The sequence below is a fragment of the Protopterus annectens genome, chromosome 6.part0, assembly GCF_019279795.1.
Source record: "Protopterus annectens isolate FY-2018-M chromosome 6.part0, PAN1.0, whole genome shotgun sequence".
NCBI classification, from domain to species: domain Eukaryota; kingdom Metazoa; phylum Chordata; order Ceratodontiformes; family Protopteridae; genus Protopterus; species Protopterus annectens.
Window position 1 is genome coordinate 1,162,262,808 of NC_056737.1, and position 17,867 is coordinate 1,162,280,674.

The window sequence follows — 17,867 nt, forward strand, 5'->3', positions numbered from 1 at the left end:
AAACAAGAGAGGCAAAAACTATCCCCATTCTGCACTTACTTAATCCAAAATAAAATAAAATTTCAAATGAAATTCCCCAGCACACTATCCTTCCAACACAATGGGGATAAATTCTCAGCATCATCAGTTAAAGAAGCAAGAAGTGCTTTCCTGAAAGCTTTTAATAATCTGCCTGTTATGAAAACCATTAAATGCTGATTTGCCCCCACAACACAACTACCATACTTATATCTCCTCCGATTCCATGGGGCTATCTGCAGGTTGTTGTTCATCTGTCCCTCATCTCTCCAGTTGGTACAATAGCTCCTGAACATACATTCCCAGATAGAAATAGTTTTTATTAATAAGAAAAGGGAAAAAAAATCCCTGGCTTTAGGAGAGATCCTTGACTATTTACAGTTCCTCATTCTCTCTGCTAGCATAACTTCCTGCTGAAATGTTTGGATGTGCTCTTAAAGTGACATGGTCACCCTCTATCCACATAGTTCCACTTCCCAACATAAATCTTGTGGCATGATCCCCAACAGACTGGGATCTCATCAGAAATTATGGATATGAGGTCTTTTTTGCCCTAAAGATAAAAACAGACTACAACTTTTTCCCGAGAGAGGTTATAACCTTAGCAAACAACTCTCAATTCATGCAAGATACATATCTGTAGATTCAATCGCTGGAATAAATCACTTGGTCCATATGCACCCTTTTCTGTTGGTGAATTTACTCAACAGTTATGTCCTATATAAGGGAAAAGGAGGAAAAAGGAAAGAAAAGTAATGCGTGTGAAAAAACGTGTCTGAGAATCTAAGATGGAGGACAGACTAATGTTGCATAACTTTAACTTGGGCTTGTTTCAGAAGACTGTGACTTTAAGCATGACAGGAAGCTTCCTGCAGCTAATAGTCTTGTGTAGTCTGGGCTTGACAATGGTATTTTTCTAATTTGTTTAAATAAAAGAACATGTGTGTTCAAAGAAAAAAGGAGTGAAATGAAATAAAAGGAAAGAAAGAAAGAAAAAAACAATGTTTTTTAGGGAAGTATGCAAATGATCTACTAGTCCTACATAAGTGAAGAAACGTGATATAGTCATGTCTAAAAATGCATTCTTAGCAAAAGAGTTAAGAATGCAAAGTAGATTGCTGTCAAAAAACTCCAACTTAATATACAGAATGTTGAATTTAAACAAATGCCTGTGCAAGACATTATACTTTATCTCAAAAATTTTCAACAACTGATATTAAAAATGCATAAAAGCTATGTATCATTATTAAATCATCTCATTTGCAGATTCATCAGTGGTTCACATACATTAATAGAAAAATTTCACTTGTTATGAACACGCAGTATAAATATGCAGTTTAAATTTATACTTTTTTACAATTTTTACTCACTCCATTTTTGCATGAATTGTTCACCTCCTTTTTGTTCTGTCCTTTTTGATTTTTAATATGCCTCTTCTCTGATCTCAAGTTATAAAATGGCCAGAGGATATAAAACATACATACAAGCAAGATCCTCTCAGCCTTTGTGCTGCTGGGTCCATGATCACATTAAAATATATTTTGTGCTCCACTGATATTACATTATGTCATGCAGCTTCTACCTTTTTACAGTAACAATATGATAACATCTCTTCTTGCTATACAGGAGGATTATCCTCCTCATAAAAATGATTATTGGGTCTACCCTCACATAATCTAGTTCGATACTTGTAAGGTGTAATGCCTCATACTTGCATTCTAATGTCTGGCAAAATCCACAAACTTAGTGGAAACATTCATCTAAGTGAGTCAAACCACTTGGTCTAGTGTTAATTGACTGGATATATTTTAGGGTCTATATTATATCATCGAACGCTTAAAAAAGCGAACGCTGATTGATCGACCTAATTTAAGTGAAAGTTTACAATCTCGAACTGTCAGATCAGCGATTTTTTTTCCCAGGGAAAAAAATTGCTGATCCAAAACACATACACACAACACAAGCACACCAAACAAATAGAAATCCACACAAATACACCTAAAATCTGATACCTAACCCTACCCTAAACTATGCACACACCACTAACTACCCACTTACTTTAACCCAAACCCTAACCCTAAGGTCCGTCACTATCGCACACTCACCTCACCCGCTCCCTAACCCTAACTCACTTAAATCTGCCCTAACCTTCATGTCCACTCAATCGCACACACACCTAACCCGAGCCCTAACCCTAACTCACCTAAATCACCCTAACACTCACATCTACACAATCGCACACTTACCTGAATCTGACCGGTAACTTTCCACCATAACACTGAAAATACCGAAGCAACAGAAATGGACAACCAAATTCTTTCCCTAGGAAAAAATATGAGTTTCTGCTGCTTTGATATTTTGCAGTTTCGCAAAAATAAGTTCGATCAATCAGCGTTCGCTTTTTTAAGCGTTCGAGGATATAATATAGACCCATATTTTATTTTAAACTGTGCGTGGAAAATCTTAAGGTTTAAACAACATTTAATACTTTAATTCCAACGATATTTGTTTTTACTTTTCTGTTTCTAGTAAAAGGTTATAGAACATTGCATACTTGTCATAAAAATGTTATACTAATTTCTTTAATATGCATTCATGCTAACTCAAGCTTTTTGCTAATCTTGTTTATATTTCTGTTGAGTGTTCAGATTTGGGAATAAGTATAGAAGCTGTTTTCCAACTTACTACTTTCTAATGAGGTTTGAGAATGTTCATTATGGCTTCTAGTCTAAATAGGCTCCCTCATCTCATCTTAGCCTAAAAGTATGCCCCTACAACCCTTCTCTTCATTCTCTTTATCACAGCTGTATACCCCTATTTTTGTATTGATGCCTAGTAGGAGCTCTTAGTAATAAAAAAAAGTGTGTTAGGTAAATTATGCTAATCTTACTCTATGGTTTTACTCTGGGATTTTTTGCTATAAAAGATGTATATACTAGACACCCTGTATTCAGATTTGCTTCGCTATCCCTAGTTTGTCTCTACAAGTTACTATAATATTCTCTTCTGGGCTGAGGAGGTTTGTGATTAGGCACAGGGTTAATGCAGGAAGAGGCAAGTGCTATTTGCCTTTATCTATACTTGACTTCCCTACCTTAGTTTACTTAAGACATATATATTTAACTTTATCCATCCCAAATATTCTTTATATGTAAAGACTTATTATGTGGATTATTGATTCATGGAAGATAAAACGGATCCAACTGGCCAAAAAGAGAAAGCTATATTTGGATGGTACAGTGGTGCAGTGGTTAACATTGTTGACTCACAGCAAGAGGTTCTCTGCTTTGAATTGTGGCTGGGGTGCCTTCTGTGTGGAGTCTGCATGTCCTTCCTGTGTTCATGTGGGATTTCTCTGGGTGCTCCGGTTTCCTCCCATGTTACAAAGACATGCATCTAGAGCCTTTCTTCCTGGGCCTCCTCTAAAAATTGGCTTGTTCCAAGTCAAACTTTCCCAGTAAACAAATGTTAAGTAAATAAATATTTTTCCACTTAACTTTTAAATCCACAGCAAAAATAATTCTTATACAAGAAACACACATGCTACCTGAACAATGGAAACATGACATGGGGGAAAAATGGATTAGAACAATTATCACAGCTGGTAAAAAATCTATTAGTGTGGGTGGAGCAATAATTATTAAGAAAACTTTCCAAGACAACATTTTGTATTATGATACAGACTCAGAAAGAAGATGGTGCTACTTAACAGTCAAATGCCCTTACCTTGATAAACCAGTCCTACTATTAAATATATAAGACCCCTGTTCTAGACAACAGGAATTCTTTATGTCCATCTATATGATTTTAATTCCCTAACCATTTTTATACCATAGGGGTAAAATATAAAATAATTCATACAATGTATATGCCACTACAGCCATTACAGAACTAAAAGATGACATCAATCTAGTTGATCCATACAATTTTCAAAATAAAAACTCATCAAGGCATAAATTCACCTTCTACTCTCACTGTCACAAAACCTGGTCCAGACTTGATATATTTTTTTTCATATCAGAGATTTTTCTGGATACAGCTATTGACTTCCACACTGAGCCTAGATTCTTCTATGACCACTCAAAAATTTCTCGTACTATTAACTGGCTCAGTAATGCCAATACTAGCAATAGGGGCTCTAATTGGACCATGAACCCCAATGTACTACTAAAAAGAGATATTGTATGAGAAGCTGATTCCCTCTTAGAAGAACTACTGTCCATGTCCAATACATCTCAGCTACCATTTGACATCCACTGGGCCTCTACAAAAGCCCTGTTAAGAGGGACCCTCATCAATAAAGCTTTCTATCATAAGAGAAAACATAATGCTAAAGAATCCCTAATTAAAAAAAATCAATATACTGGAATCAAAACTTCAACTAAGCGATAACCAGGAATCTGAATAACAACTTGATTACCTTCAGAAAGAGCTATACCTATTAAATACTAATCATGTGTCATTCCAAGAAATAAAAAATCTGGCTTACTATTCGGAGTGGTCGCAAATGCCATCCAAATTCTTGGCAAGAATGATAAATCAGATTAAACCACCTTCTATCATAACAGAGACAAAATATCAAGGAAGAATACACAATTCTAATCAGGAAATAATCCACTTATTTGAAACCATATATTCTCAAGCATATGGCACCCAAACATCCTTACTACTGGAACAAGAGATTGACCAGTTGGTAAGCCAACTGAATTTCCCAAAACTCAACCAAACCATACAAGACTCCCTTTCAACTCCCAATAACCAACAAGAAATACTATCAGTAATAAATAATCTTAAAATGAACAAAGGACCAGATGGGTTTACTGCAGAATTCTATAAAACGCTCAGACAGAAAATCTCAAAAATCCTGTTCTATTTATTTAACTATATAAAGGATACCAGTTTTACAGATCTACATCTCAACACCTCCAAAACAATCTTTATGTTTAAAGAAAACACTGATCCTAAAAACCCATGGAATTATAGACCTATTTCTTTGATCAAGATGGACATTAAAATCATTGCTACAATACTGGCCAATAGATTAAAAACTATTATCCCCAGTATTATATCGCCCAGTCAATCTGGTTTCATACAATGTAGATGAACCTGTGATAATACACTTGTACTAGAAGTAATGATAACTTTTTCTCACCAAAGCCATACTCTTCTATTTGCCCTCGCAATCAACACCTCCAAGGCATTCAATAGAGTCAATTTAGACTTCCTATTCTTTGTCTTACCCCACTTTAGTATACCCCTAAGCTTCATCCAACTTATCAAGACATTATATTCTAATGCTTGTACAACATTGCAGATTAATAAAACCATCCCTTCCCAGATTGATATTAAAAATGGTACAAGACAAGGGTACCCATTATCCCCTTACCTTTTTAATTTATATATGAACCACTGTTTTTACTTATTACACAGAAAACCTTTCATCATATACCAGCTCTCTACAACACTAAAATTCCATTGTCGGCATTTACACATGATCTTAATCTATACTTTACACTACCCAACTCAGATACACAGAAAATTCTGAACTCCATAGATACTTTTTCAAAATTCTTTAACTACAAATTAAACCCAGACAAATCCTCCATTTCCCCGATTAACTCATTACACACCATTTAACCTGCCTACCCCTTGACAATTGAAATTAAGTTAAAGCACTCTGTGAAGTACTTAGGAATATCCTTCCAACAAGATGCAAAACTTTTCTATCAAAGCAATGTCACTAAGTTAAGCCTGACTGTACAACAAGACCTGCTTAGATGGAATAAACTTCAGCTTCCATTCCTATCAAAAGTGGCCGTCATTACGATGAACTTGGTGCCAAGACTGCTATACGTACTTAGTGCCTCCAGTATAATAGTGCACAACAAATTCTTCAAAATGCTACATTCCTCCCTATCCAAATTCATATGGTCTTATAAATTGATCAGAATCACATACAAAAAACTGATATACCCCAAGAATAAGGAGGGAATCAGTCTCAATGACTACAAACATTACTACGACATAATTAATAGTAATAGAATAGTAGCACTCTCTGAGTACAATCCAAACAAGAAGACATAGGCGCCGGTCTGGATAGAGCTGTTTTATAACTATCTTAAAACTTTGAACTTCAACCCCAAAGCTGTTCCCTTCCTTAATGAGAGTTTGAAAACATCAAGTTACATCCATCTTTAAAGAATAAAATAATTAACCTACAACTTTTTGAATCACTAAGTCTATCCAATGCCTTCAATATCTTGCAACCAATACATCTTAACCCAAATGTTAGTCTTAACATCAAAATGATTACTCTAAATAATTACTCACTTATAAAAGAAATACACTTATTAGACATCTACCACATTTAGGAGCCATTCTGTCACTGAGTTGAGATTGTCACTGAATCTCCCCAAAAGCTTTATCATTATTCTGAGACAAATCAGAGAAATGGGTGTCAAAATTCTGGAAGACCCTAAACTAACACCTAATGATGTAAATATATGTAAAACTCTTTGGGGCCCACACTCAATGAAAAAAAAATGGTCTCAAATATGTATAAGTTTATAGCCTCACTCAGATACCAAACTGAAGTGCCCTTCTCCAACTATTGGACTAACTTAGCGTCAACAATTTCAATTAACCAAAAATTCCATTCTACCCAAATAACATCAACATGTATCCCCTTAAACACTTAATTATACACAACTAATGATATTAAATAATGCATATTATACTCCAACTTTACTAAATACATTTAACCCCACAATCTCCCCATTCTGTCCACACTATGATTTCCAGAAGGCGGATCTCCTCCTTTTTTTTGGAGCTGTAAACAATCCTACAAGCTATGGTGCTCTCTAAAACTCAAAGTGCAAAAAATGAGATATGAGAAAGCCACCATTTCCTGGTGGTTCAATATTCTACATATCCCCCCTCCCCCAGGTCTAACAAGGCTACAGATACGTATATTAATCACGCTATTCGCTCTAATCAAATTTTATATCACCCTGAATTGGAAAGATAGAACTGACCACTCCTGGTAAGGGTTTAAGCAAATGGCAATTAAATAATTAACAGCTCACAAATTTTTAATGCATAGTCAAAAACTTCCTCCACATTTTACTGAATATTGGGATACATTACTCGATCACATTTTGCCATAATGCCTGTTATTTTTTTATTACATCCTAGGGATGGGAAACAGATTTACCTTTAATTATTTCATTACCTTCCCCTTCTCCTTTTAACTTTCCTATATATGGGCCTCAATTTATATAATATATAGTCTAATCATATATATATATCATATAAGAGCAATTATTTAGCTTATATAATTAGACACTCGGCTCTTTTGTATATAGTTTATTTACTGTTTAATATATGTCTGTAGGTTTTCTGTTTCACAGTTTATTGTTGCCTCTCTCATGGTTGACAATTGTCTTTAATGTGCTGTTTCCACTGTATACAAAAATTATAATAAAGATTTTTGGAAAAAAAATATACTATCTTCTTGGTTGCACAGCTGCATAGAAAAACAAAAATACCATGCGCAGGGAATCACTGTCAATGCACAAAAAAACTACACCAGTAACAGTTATGTGTAGGTAATTCCAGTCATGAGCTAGAGCTTCACCATATATTGCCAGACATTTTACTTCTGGTCTAGTTAAGCCACATTCAATGAAACTGACTTTCAGTCAAATGCTCATTTAACTAAACGGGCCTTTCAATCACTTCAACACATCACGTTTCCATTGAATAACATTTTCTTTCAACGAAATTACAGACACTTTCTTCCCATTATAGCCAGACTCCAAGACACCAGAAGCTGCTAAACTGTTCCAGTATTTTCCCTTCCATTTTAATTTTTAGCTTTTTTGACTTTTTCCAGCTTGCAGTCATGAATACGGCCTCATCCATTCTCAATTTCATCCCATTTGCCATCACTTTTGCATTCCATTTCCCTATCATTTTCTGAAGTTCTTGTTCAGAGCCTGCTTGTAATGTCAAATCATCAGTGCATAGCAGTTTGTCTGATCTCTCTCTTCTCTGACCTGTTTAATAATGTAGCCAATCACCAGTATGAACAACAGTGGGCCCACAGCCGAACCTTGACACACTCACTCCCAGCGGGAGCACAATGTGTATTCGTGTATCAGTCTCCCTCTGTAGCACTTTGTTCAGTGTGACAAGGGTCTGACATCTCTGTACTGTCAGAGTTGTGAAGGACCTACTTGTTCTTGTGCACTGGAATTAGAATGTTTATTTGCTGTCAGAGTTGTGATGGACCTACTTGTTCTTGTGCACTGGAATTAGAATGTTTATTCACTGTCGGAGTTGTGATGGACCTTCTTGTTCTTGTGCACTGGAATTAGAATGTTTATTCACTGTCAGAGTTGTGAAGGGCCTACTTGTTCTTGTGCACTGGAATTAGAATGTTTATTTGCTGTCAGAGTTGTGAAGGACCTACTTGTTCTTGTGCACTGGAATTAGAATGTTTATTCGCTGTCAGAGTTGTGATGGACCTACTTGTTCTTGTGCACTGGAATTAGAATGTTTATTCACTGTCAAAGTTGTGAAGGACCTACTTGTTCTTGTGCACTGGAATTAGAATGTATATTCGCCATTCATCTATCGTACAATCATTCTCACTGTACTTCACCCATTACCCCAAGAGCTATTTCTCCCCTAGATCACCCAACATCTTTATCATATTTGCTTTGACTTTATCAATGCCTGCTTCTTTCTCCAACTCCATTTCCTTAGTGCTCTTTGTACATCTCCTACGGTAGGTTCTTCTTCTTATTTCACTGAAGATAATGCATGGGACAATACAGCTTTGCTGGGATTTTCTTCATACAGAAGCTGATTTAAGTATTCCTGCCACCTGCCTTTGATGCCCCTCTAGACTGGTGAGCAGGTTGCTGCTGGTATAGCCTTTGAATGCTGTCTGACGTATGTCTTCATTATCTTTGTGGTATTAACTTTTAAGCTTCTTTGTGCCATCACTTTCCAGAAGCTGGTGGGGTTTCCCCTGATGCCTTGTTCTTTGCCAGTGCGATTCTAAATCAGGTCCATATTTTCTGTCTCCCACTTCTTCCTGCAGTACTTTATTCTTTTGATAACTTTCCATATTTCTGTGTTCCATCTTCAGCTTTCCTTACCTGTCATATTTCTATATCTGGCTTGGTCAAATATCTTTTCTGTATTCTTCACACACGCTGTTTTTGCTCCATCTGTTTATTCTTCTTCCTGAGGAGCCATCAGCCCTAAATATTTCCTTGAGCTCATGTGTTTTCTCTCCAGAACTTCAGCATAGTTTCAGTTTTTAAGCTGATGGAACAACTGTTTCACTAGAGATGACTTTGCAATCATTGATTTTACCCTAATGCCCTTTTTCATGAGAGGGAAGTCTATCTGAGTTGCATGTTGACAACTCTTTTATGTGATCATGTGACTGCCTCTATCTTGGTGAACAATTTCTTGGCCATGTTTAAGCCATTTGCCAGACAGACATGTGGAATGGTCTTCCCTTATTTACTTCTGCTGCCTTAGCCATGTAGACCCAGGCAGTCCTCATATCTTATTTTCTCTGTCCTGACATTAGCACTCAACCCTTCTTATCAACACAGGCTTATTTTGTCTAGCCTTACATAGTTCAACCTGCAACTGCTGCTTGAGCGGCCTCTTTTCCTCATCAATACATTCTGCTTCTGGCTTAGTCTGAGATTATGAAGACAGCCTTATCTTTATACTGATTCTAGTGGCATACCTCACTGTCTTCAGAAGACTCTTTTTCGCTATAATTCCTACACCATTTCTAGCCTGTCCTCCTCCTGAGTAGTAGACTCTGGATCACAAGCCAAGTGACTTTACTGCACTGTCATTCCACCTTATCTCCTGTATATACAGAATTCCCATTCTCCTCCTCCTGACCATCATATCATCCACTTCCAAGCTGCATCCTGTTAGTGAACCTATATTCAGTGTAGCAATCTTCAGTTTATTATTAGCAGGTCAGTTGGCTTTAACACCAGAGCTATCCCAGGCAATTCAGGGTGGGCAGATGGACACCAGTCAGACAGCAGCTTCTGGGTTCTATGCAGACACTATCCCTCCAATCATGTTGGAAAACAGCAATCACTGTACATCTTCTTAACAGTAGTTTCTCAATTGCACAGACAGCTTAGAGACAGTTATCCCTTTCAACATTTCTTAAAGACATGTCCAATACCTTCTTCTGAATCATGTTCGATAGGGGCAAAGGAAAATAATTTTCTTGGGTGGCGAAAGCCAGGGAACATTTTTGGCTAGGCTTATATAGGCCCCAGGGCTGATAGCCTAGTACCTACCTATGAACCTATAATAATGTCAAATATTATTTCACATAAACCCAACCATGACACAAACAATGCATTCTTAATCGGGAAGCACATTTTTTAGAACACTTTGAACTGAGGGGGTGGAGCTAGGAACTAAACCTTCTATTTAAGGGGTAAAATAAAACATTTCAGAGCTTTACTAGAAAGGCTCACCCAGACTCTGCTACACTTTGCTGTGTGGGAAAGGTTAGTTTGCTTTTTATTTGTTGTATTTTGTATTACTTTATTGCCTTTTTCTATTTTGAATACTGTGATTTGTTTTCTTTACCTTTTGTTTTACTTATATTCTGCTTTTAACTGCATATTAAAACTCGAAAAGGGACCACAGCTCTGTCTCTTGTGAGTCAGGCAGAAATCAGAACAGATCAATTAAGGACTCACACATAAGATAGAACAGGTCAATTAAGGTTAATCATCTGTGAACTGAGGGGTGGAGCTAGGAACGAAACCTTCTATTTAAAGGGTAAAATAAAACATTTCAGAGCTTTACTAGAAAGGCTCACCCAGACTCTGCTACACTTTGCTGTGAGGGAAAGGTTAGTTTGATTTTTATTTGTTGTATTTTGTATTACTTTATTGCCTTTTTCTATTTTGAATAATGTGATTTGTTTTCTTTACCTTGTGATTTACTTGTATTCTGCTTTTAACTGCATATTAAAACTTGAAAAGAGACCACAGCTCTGTCTCTTGTGAGTCAGGCAGAAATCTTTTCCCCACCCTACCACCTGGTTACTGTTGTGTTCTTAAACACCACTGTCTTTCTAGTTGCCTGCCTCTTATATTAATTTGACCATATATCTCATTTCCTCTCTGCTTTTACTGGCTTGTGTGAGTAAGTGCAAAATTATCATTTTGTGAAAACACTCCCATTCAACTATTTAAATATATTGGCCATCCTACTGCATTCCATAGTACCAGAATACAAAAGTGACTACCTCCTTTCAATAAATCTTGCTGTTTTAAAAACAGTGACTCTCCACTAAAACTTAACATTTTAGACATGTAAAACTTAACTTACCTATTTTCACACCTAACTCTTCTAGTGCACACTGCAGTGTTTAGGTTAAAACATTTTTTCATCTTACCTTTAAGCATCCCTGTGACTAGCACTTGCTCAAAAACCTGTTGGAAAGCACTAGGAAGCCTTAAACTGATACAATCGCAAATTCACCCCTGGGATCTCTTCTGTGTCCCTGCTAGACAGAGGCACAGTAAACTAATCTTAAAAGGGTACCTTCTGTGACCTACTTTACAGAGGCACAGTAGGCTAATCTAATAGGAAGGCGGAAGCTGAATACACTCTGGCTAGGCTTATAAATGCCCTAGGGCAGATAGCCTAGTATCTACCTATGAACCTATGAACCTATGAACAAGCACTCAACTCTCCTTGTTAATAAGGAGAAATTAATCATAGACACTAAACAGCCTATAACTGCAAAGTACCATGCTAAGGTATGGGAAAACAGCTCTTGTACTTTACAAAAAAAAAGCACCAAACCAGGCATGTCCAAGGGTCAGCTTTCAGTGATTTCTCCTGTCCAACTGGTGAATCTAGGCATACCGGGGCAATGCAGCAATTGCCTCATGTACACAGACAACCCTCTCTTCCTACCACCTAACACTGCAACCTGCAAAAGATGCACTTACATAGCCAAACTGGAAGCAAAGCTCTCTCCACCCAAGATTGTGCTAGACAGTCAAGAGGATAAGGTTAACACCCGCACTACACCTCAAGCAACACATAGCCCTTCTAAACCCACACCACCAACACCCTCACATAGCAACACTAAACCTTCATATGTGGAGATCCTTAACAGTAACCTGCCCAAGCAACAAGGACCTCTGAAGCTGAAATGCAAACAAACACCAATCACAACCAAAGTGCCACATAGCTCCCAACACCAGTGTGCCACCCAACAACAGCCCCTAAGGCAAGAAAACGTACCCAACACTTTAGTCATAGGTGACTCTATAGTCAGGCACACTGATGTCCCACGCACCAGGCTGAACAAGGAGAAAATTATAGTCAGTTGCCTGTTGGGTCCCAGGATCTACCACATAATGCATGCACTCTAGTCACTCCACAACAAGTACAAATATGACTCTGTCATTGTCCATGTTGGAGTGAATGACTTGAGAAGTACCTCCTTGGACTACATGAAAAGAGACATGGAAGAGCTCTCAGATCATGTAGCCCAGGCAGGTATGACCCTAGCCCTGAGTAGCATCCTGCCTTTGCCCAGAATGATACCACAGTATAAGGACAAAATGATTGACTTCAATAACTGGCTAAGCTTCTGGTGTCATTCAAAGGGGATCCAGTATCTGTCTGCCTGGGATGACATCATCGACAGACCACAATGCTTTGCCAGAGATGGTCTGCACCTGTCACCCCTGGGATTCAGGTTACTGACTAAGGCTCTTGCCACCTCTATAGTGCCTTTTTTAGGCTAAGTTCAAAGGACAAAACCACCACCGTAACAGGTACAAGCATGCAAATTCTGAAGGTAATGCTAGAAGTCTAAACCTCAAAATGCACTCTCTCGAGGCACTCCTAAAAATGGAGAACATCGATATCTGTGCAGTAACTGAGACTGGTTCAAGGCTCCGGAGAGCACCCCTGCAATACCAGGCTACAACTCTTTCCAAACTTTTCGGCCACAAAACCAGGACCGAAACACTAAAGGTGGAGGAGTGTCCATATTCACCAAGGATATTCACATCACCAGGCTAGTTGCCCAACACAATGCATCTGAAATTCTCTAGATGCAACTGACACTAGGTAAGACTGCAATCCAAATTGTAGCTTGCTACAAATCCCCCACCATGCCCCAAGATTCTCACTACACCTTTCTAAACGTACTGGAAAATATTATGATACAACCAAGCACCTTAATTCTGGGTGATGTCAACTACCCTGCCATTAACTGGAAAAACTACTCATGTACCAACACCTTTGCCCACCTGTTCTTGGAATTCATAAATTCCAATGCCCTGGATCAACTAATCCATAGTATCACCAGGGGCTCCAATATCCGAGACCTGGTCATTACCAACATGGGAAATCGATGCTCCACACCTATGGTCACCCCCTCATTGGTCAGGTTTGACCATAATCTAATCACCCTTGACATCCGCATCCCTCCCCCACCCCCCACCCCCCCAGTAAGGAAACCTCTGTAAAAACTTCTCTAAAGCCAACTTCATGCTACTCAAGTCAGAAGTGACAAACTTTATGACACCCATGCAGACGGGAACTGAAAGTTCGACTGCTGAATCCAACACTAAGCCACTGAATGAGCACATCTACTCGTGCATGAATTGTGCCATCCCAAATAGAGCCAAGATGCTCTCCTCCAAAAAAATAAAGCCAAAATGGTGGGCTCTGCCATAAACAAACATTACAATAAAAGGAAGAAACTGCTGCAAAAAAAGAGGAAGATCCCAGGATGCAAAAAAATCCCTTACCAGCCTCAGAAAGAAGCTGAGATCCCTCATAAAATCTCCAAAAGCTAGTTATGAAAATAAAATTGCCAAAGATTCCAAAGACAACCACAAGGCATTCTATAGCTATGTCAAGAATCTAAATGGCAATGCTCAGATTTGCTCTGAGCTACAACATAATGGCATTAAATATACTGATCCCAAGGATATTGCCAATATCCTAGCAGGTCGATTCAGTGCCAACTTCACCCGCCTCTCATCCCCCTAAAGGGCCCATCTCAATACTGAAAGATTGCCAAATTCAAGTAATAATGGCTACACAGGTAAAAGCCACACTCTCCAAAGCTACGAATACAGCATCTATGGGACCAGATGACATCCTGGACTGTGTACCATATGAACTACAAAATGAACTAGCACCTCACCTAAGTGTCATGTTTAATCACAGCTTCACCTCAGCCTTTGTGCCCACTGAGTGGGGCACAGCTGCAGTTATCCCACTCCACATGGGGGGATCCACCTTGGTTTCTGGGAACTACCACCCCATCAGTCTGACGAGCCTGATCTGCAAGTCCATGGAATGCACTATCATGGAACTTATAAACAAAAACATTGACAACCTTCAAACACTGGACTCCACCCAGTTTGGGTTTGTGAAGGGCTGATCTTGTCTCCTGAACCTGATTGACTTCTTCTAATCAGTCTCCAGAGCTGTGGACAAGGGTAAGGTGGTCCACACAGCCTATCTGGACCTCGCCAAGGCCTTCGATACCATCCCCCACTTTGGAATCATAGATAAACTTACTAAGCTGGGTATTAATCCCCACGTCATTTGATGGGTTGCCAACTGGCTTACTGACAGAACCCACACTGTAAAAGTAGCCAACTCCAAATCCAGCTCCAGACAAGTGACAAGTGGAGTACCTCAGGGTTCAGTCCTGGGACTGCTCTTGTTTGGCATCTACTTGTCTGATGTACAGGCCAACACTAAGGGATTCTGGCTAACAAAGTTTGCAGATGACTGCAAACTGGGAGCCATTATTGAATCCCCAAATTATGTGGATATTCTACAAAAGGGCCTTACAGAAACAGATGCTTGGTGCCAGAGCCATGGGCTCACGCTCAATGCCAATAAATATATAGTTATCCCCTTTGGAAAAACACATGTACCTGTGAATTACCACATAGGTGGCAGTACACTAAACACCGAAAATATGATAAGAGACTTAGGGACACAGGTGGACAGTGGTCTCACCTTCGATAACCATATCGCCACAACAATCAGGAAATCCATCTATGTGGCACACCTCATCACTAAGGGCCTTTTCATCCAGAAAAAAGGAGGTCATTGTCCCACTGTATTCATCCCTCATTAGACCCATTATAGAATACAATGGCCCATTTGGTATGTACCTCTCAAGACATCTGCAACAACTGGAAAGGCCGCAGAAATACCTCATTAAAAGAATCACAGGCCTAAAGCAGATGCCCTACGCTGACCATCTAAAAAACTCCAGCTATACTCTGTCACATATCGTCTACTCAGAGGCGATCTCTGCTTAACATACAAGGCCATGTCAGATCCAGAGCTGTTGGACATGCTATACTTAAAGAAATCCCAATCTCTCAGAACCACACACTCCAGGGATCTAAACCTTGTCATCACAATGAACAAAACATGCTGGAGGGATAGGTTCCTGACCCAGAGACTCCCCAGACTCTGGAATAGACTGCCCATACATGTCAAGCAGAGTGTCTCTTTGGCCCTCTTCAAAAGGAACCTTGATGACTGGATGGGAGATAGGAAATTCACCCCAGGGATCACGTCAGTCACTCTGCTAGACAGGAGTCCAAGGAAGTAAATATTGTGGGAAGAAATAGCCAGGGAATTGTTATGGCTGGGCTTGTATAAGCCCTACGGCCGATAGCCTAGTACCAACCTATGAACCTACGAACCTATTAACAATTTGTTGGAAGCATCCTTCTTGTTCTTTCTAAGGATTTTGATACAGTTTCCCATACCAGACTAATGGATGACTTAGAAGGCGATGGCTTTACTCTGAGTTCACAAAGATGGTTACTACACCATCTGACTAATAGAATGCAAGCTGTAAAATGAGATATTGGCATTTATATCTCCTTATCAATTAATACAAGTACACTCCAGGAGTGTGTTTTTTGCACCTTAGAAATTCAAAATTCATATCTCATGGATTCATAGGTAAGCACTAGGCAATCTATCTACAAAGCATTACAAGCCTAACCAATAACCTATATTCAGAAGTTTTCATCACTTTCAAGGAGGACAATACAAGGTTGACCATGGGGAGAATTTGAGGCCACTCATCTAATAATATAGTTTTACCTTAAAGGTGGTAATGATGTAACCCTGTAGTGGATGTTTATTCCAAAGGTGGATGGCATACTGGAACATGAATATGTTATGCCAATGTATCTAATTAATCTATTAATGAAGTTTTAGTTCTTTTAAATGGTTGTTTGAGGAACCAACCAATGTGGTTAAGGAATAGCTTGTAAGAAAAAGCCATCATACTATTACAGATTTTATTGTTTGGATGACGTGCATATCTTACTGACCACATTTAAGAAAGAGAAAATCCAGATGAGCTTACTGATACAATAAGTATGCTAATCTACAGGGGTGTGGTGTATAAAGCCTTACATTCCAATTAAGGATGGGAGACTACAACAGAATGGAGTGGTGATGCTAAATGGAATTTTAATATGGTCTTCATTTATACATTTAAAAATCAGGCCATTTGAAATTATGTGAATGAAGGATTTTTAACATCCCAGTCTGCAATTAAAAATATTTTGGTGAAAAAAGTTGCTTTTATTAAAAATGGTGACAGAATATCAATGACGTTTTGAAAAATCTCAAAATTTAAATTCAAATAGAACTAAAGGCACCTTTAGTTGCAGTTCTTGGCTGATAGTCCATTCTTTTACTGCCACAATAAATGAAGAAGTTATACAGCACCTAAATATTATAATAGCTCTTTCACATTTGTAATTTGTTGATGGATGTCCTACATAAGAGTCTTTTTGTGTGGGGTGTGCCATGCAATAGCTTGATATATATATATATATATATATATATATATATATATATATATATATCTAGGAACATAATTATGCACAGTCTAAATGTGATAATAAAAACACACCTTTTAAGCACAGTGTAAAAACTACAAGAAATTTATATTCAATGGGATAAATTTTGTTAAACCAGATTTTTTTGGCGTGGGGGTGGTGGTTACTGGGAAATATGTTGGAATTCAAAGACTTTACACAGCAGATTATTATGAATGCCTAAGTCCTACCATGGTTAAATGAACATCGAAACATCAGACGAATGTTAAAATTAAACAAGATAAAGCGTTAATCTAGTGGAAAAGCTCACTGACTTTTTCTGTATTTTTAAAACAATAAAAAACTGGTTTGGGTACATGATTTATTTAGTATGTAACCATGTGACTCAAAATGATTAGGTGGTTTCTTTGAAAAAGGTGTTTAAGGGTTCAGCTTGTTTCAGTTATTTAGTCTGATAAAGTTTTATGATGAATTTTTTACTCAAAATTATTTTATTTCTAAATATGTATTTTAAGCTGTTCCATTGCAGCAGAGTTTTTAAAATTTTTTAAATCATTAAAAATGTTAAACTGATACAAAAATACAGAAATGTTGGTTTTATTGTTAATTCTTCCTTATGGCATTGTGGGGAGTACTGATTAATTTGGGCATTAAAGTACGTTGTAATTAGATGAAATAATCATATCTGAAAAAAAATGAGAAAAATATAATGCTGAAACAAAACGTGAAAAGTCTCAAAACTGTAACCACATTCTAAACAAAGAAATGTGATTAATGTATTGTACTTGAACAAGTGTTGCATACTGCTGCAGGAAATAAAGTTACCTTACCTTCTAATTCTTCCTTTTCGAAGTGCATTTTCAGACTAGAGCGAGTACCACCTCTGTCAACAACTGCTTCTTCATC

The 17,867-nt window shown here is 38.0% G+C and overlaps 1 protein-coding gene across 1 annotated transcript in view; it reads right to left on the bottom strand.

Annotated features, from left to right (window-relative positions):
* SLC4A10 (solute carrier family 4 member 10) overlaps positions 1-17,867 on the bottom strand; it is a 3,247,445-nt gene that overhangs the window by 2,531,097 nt on the left and 698,481 nt on the right. Inside the window, exon 2 of the mRNA XM_044074780.1 lies at positions 17,792-17,867. This exon is cut by the window's right edge and continues 6 nt beyond it. Coding sequence (XP_043930715.1) covers positions 17,792-17,867 — 76 coding nt within the window. The remainder of the gene's footprint in view (positions 1-17,791) is intronic.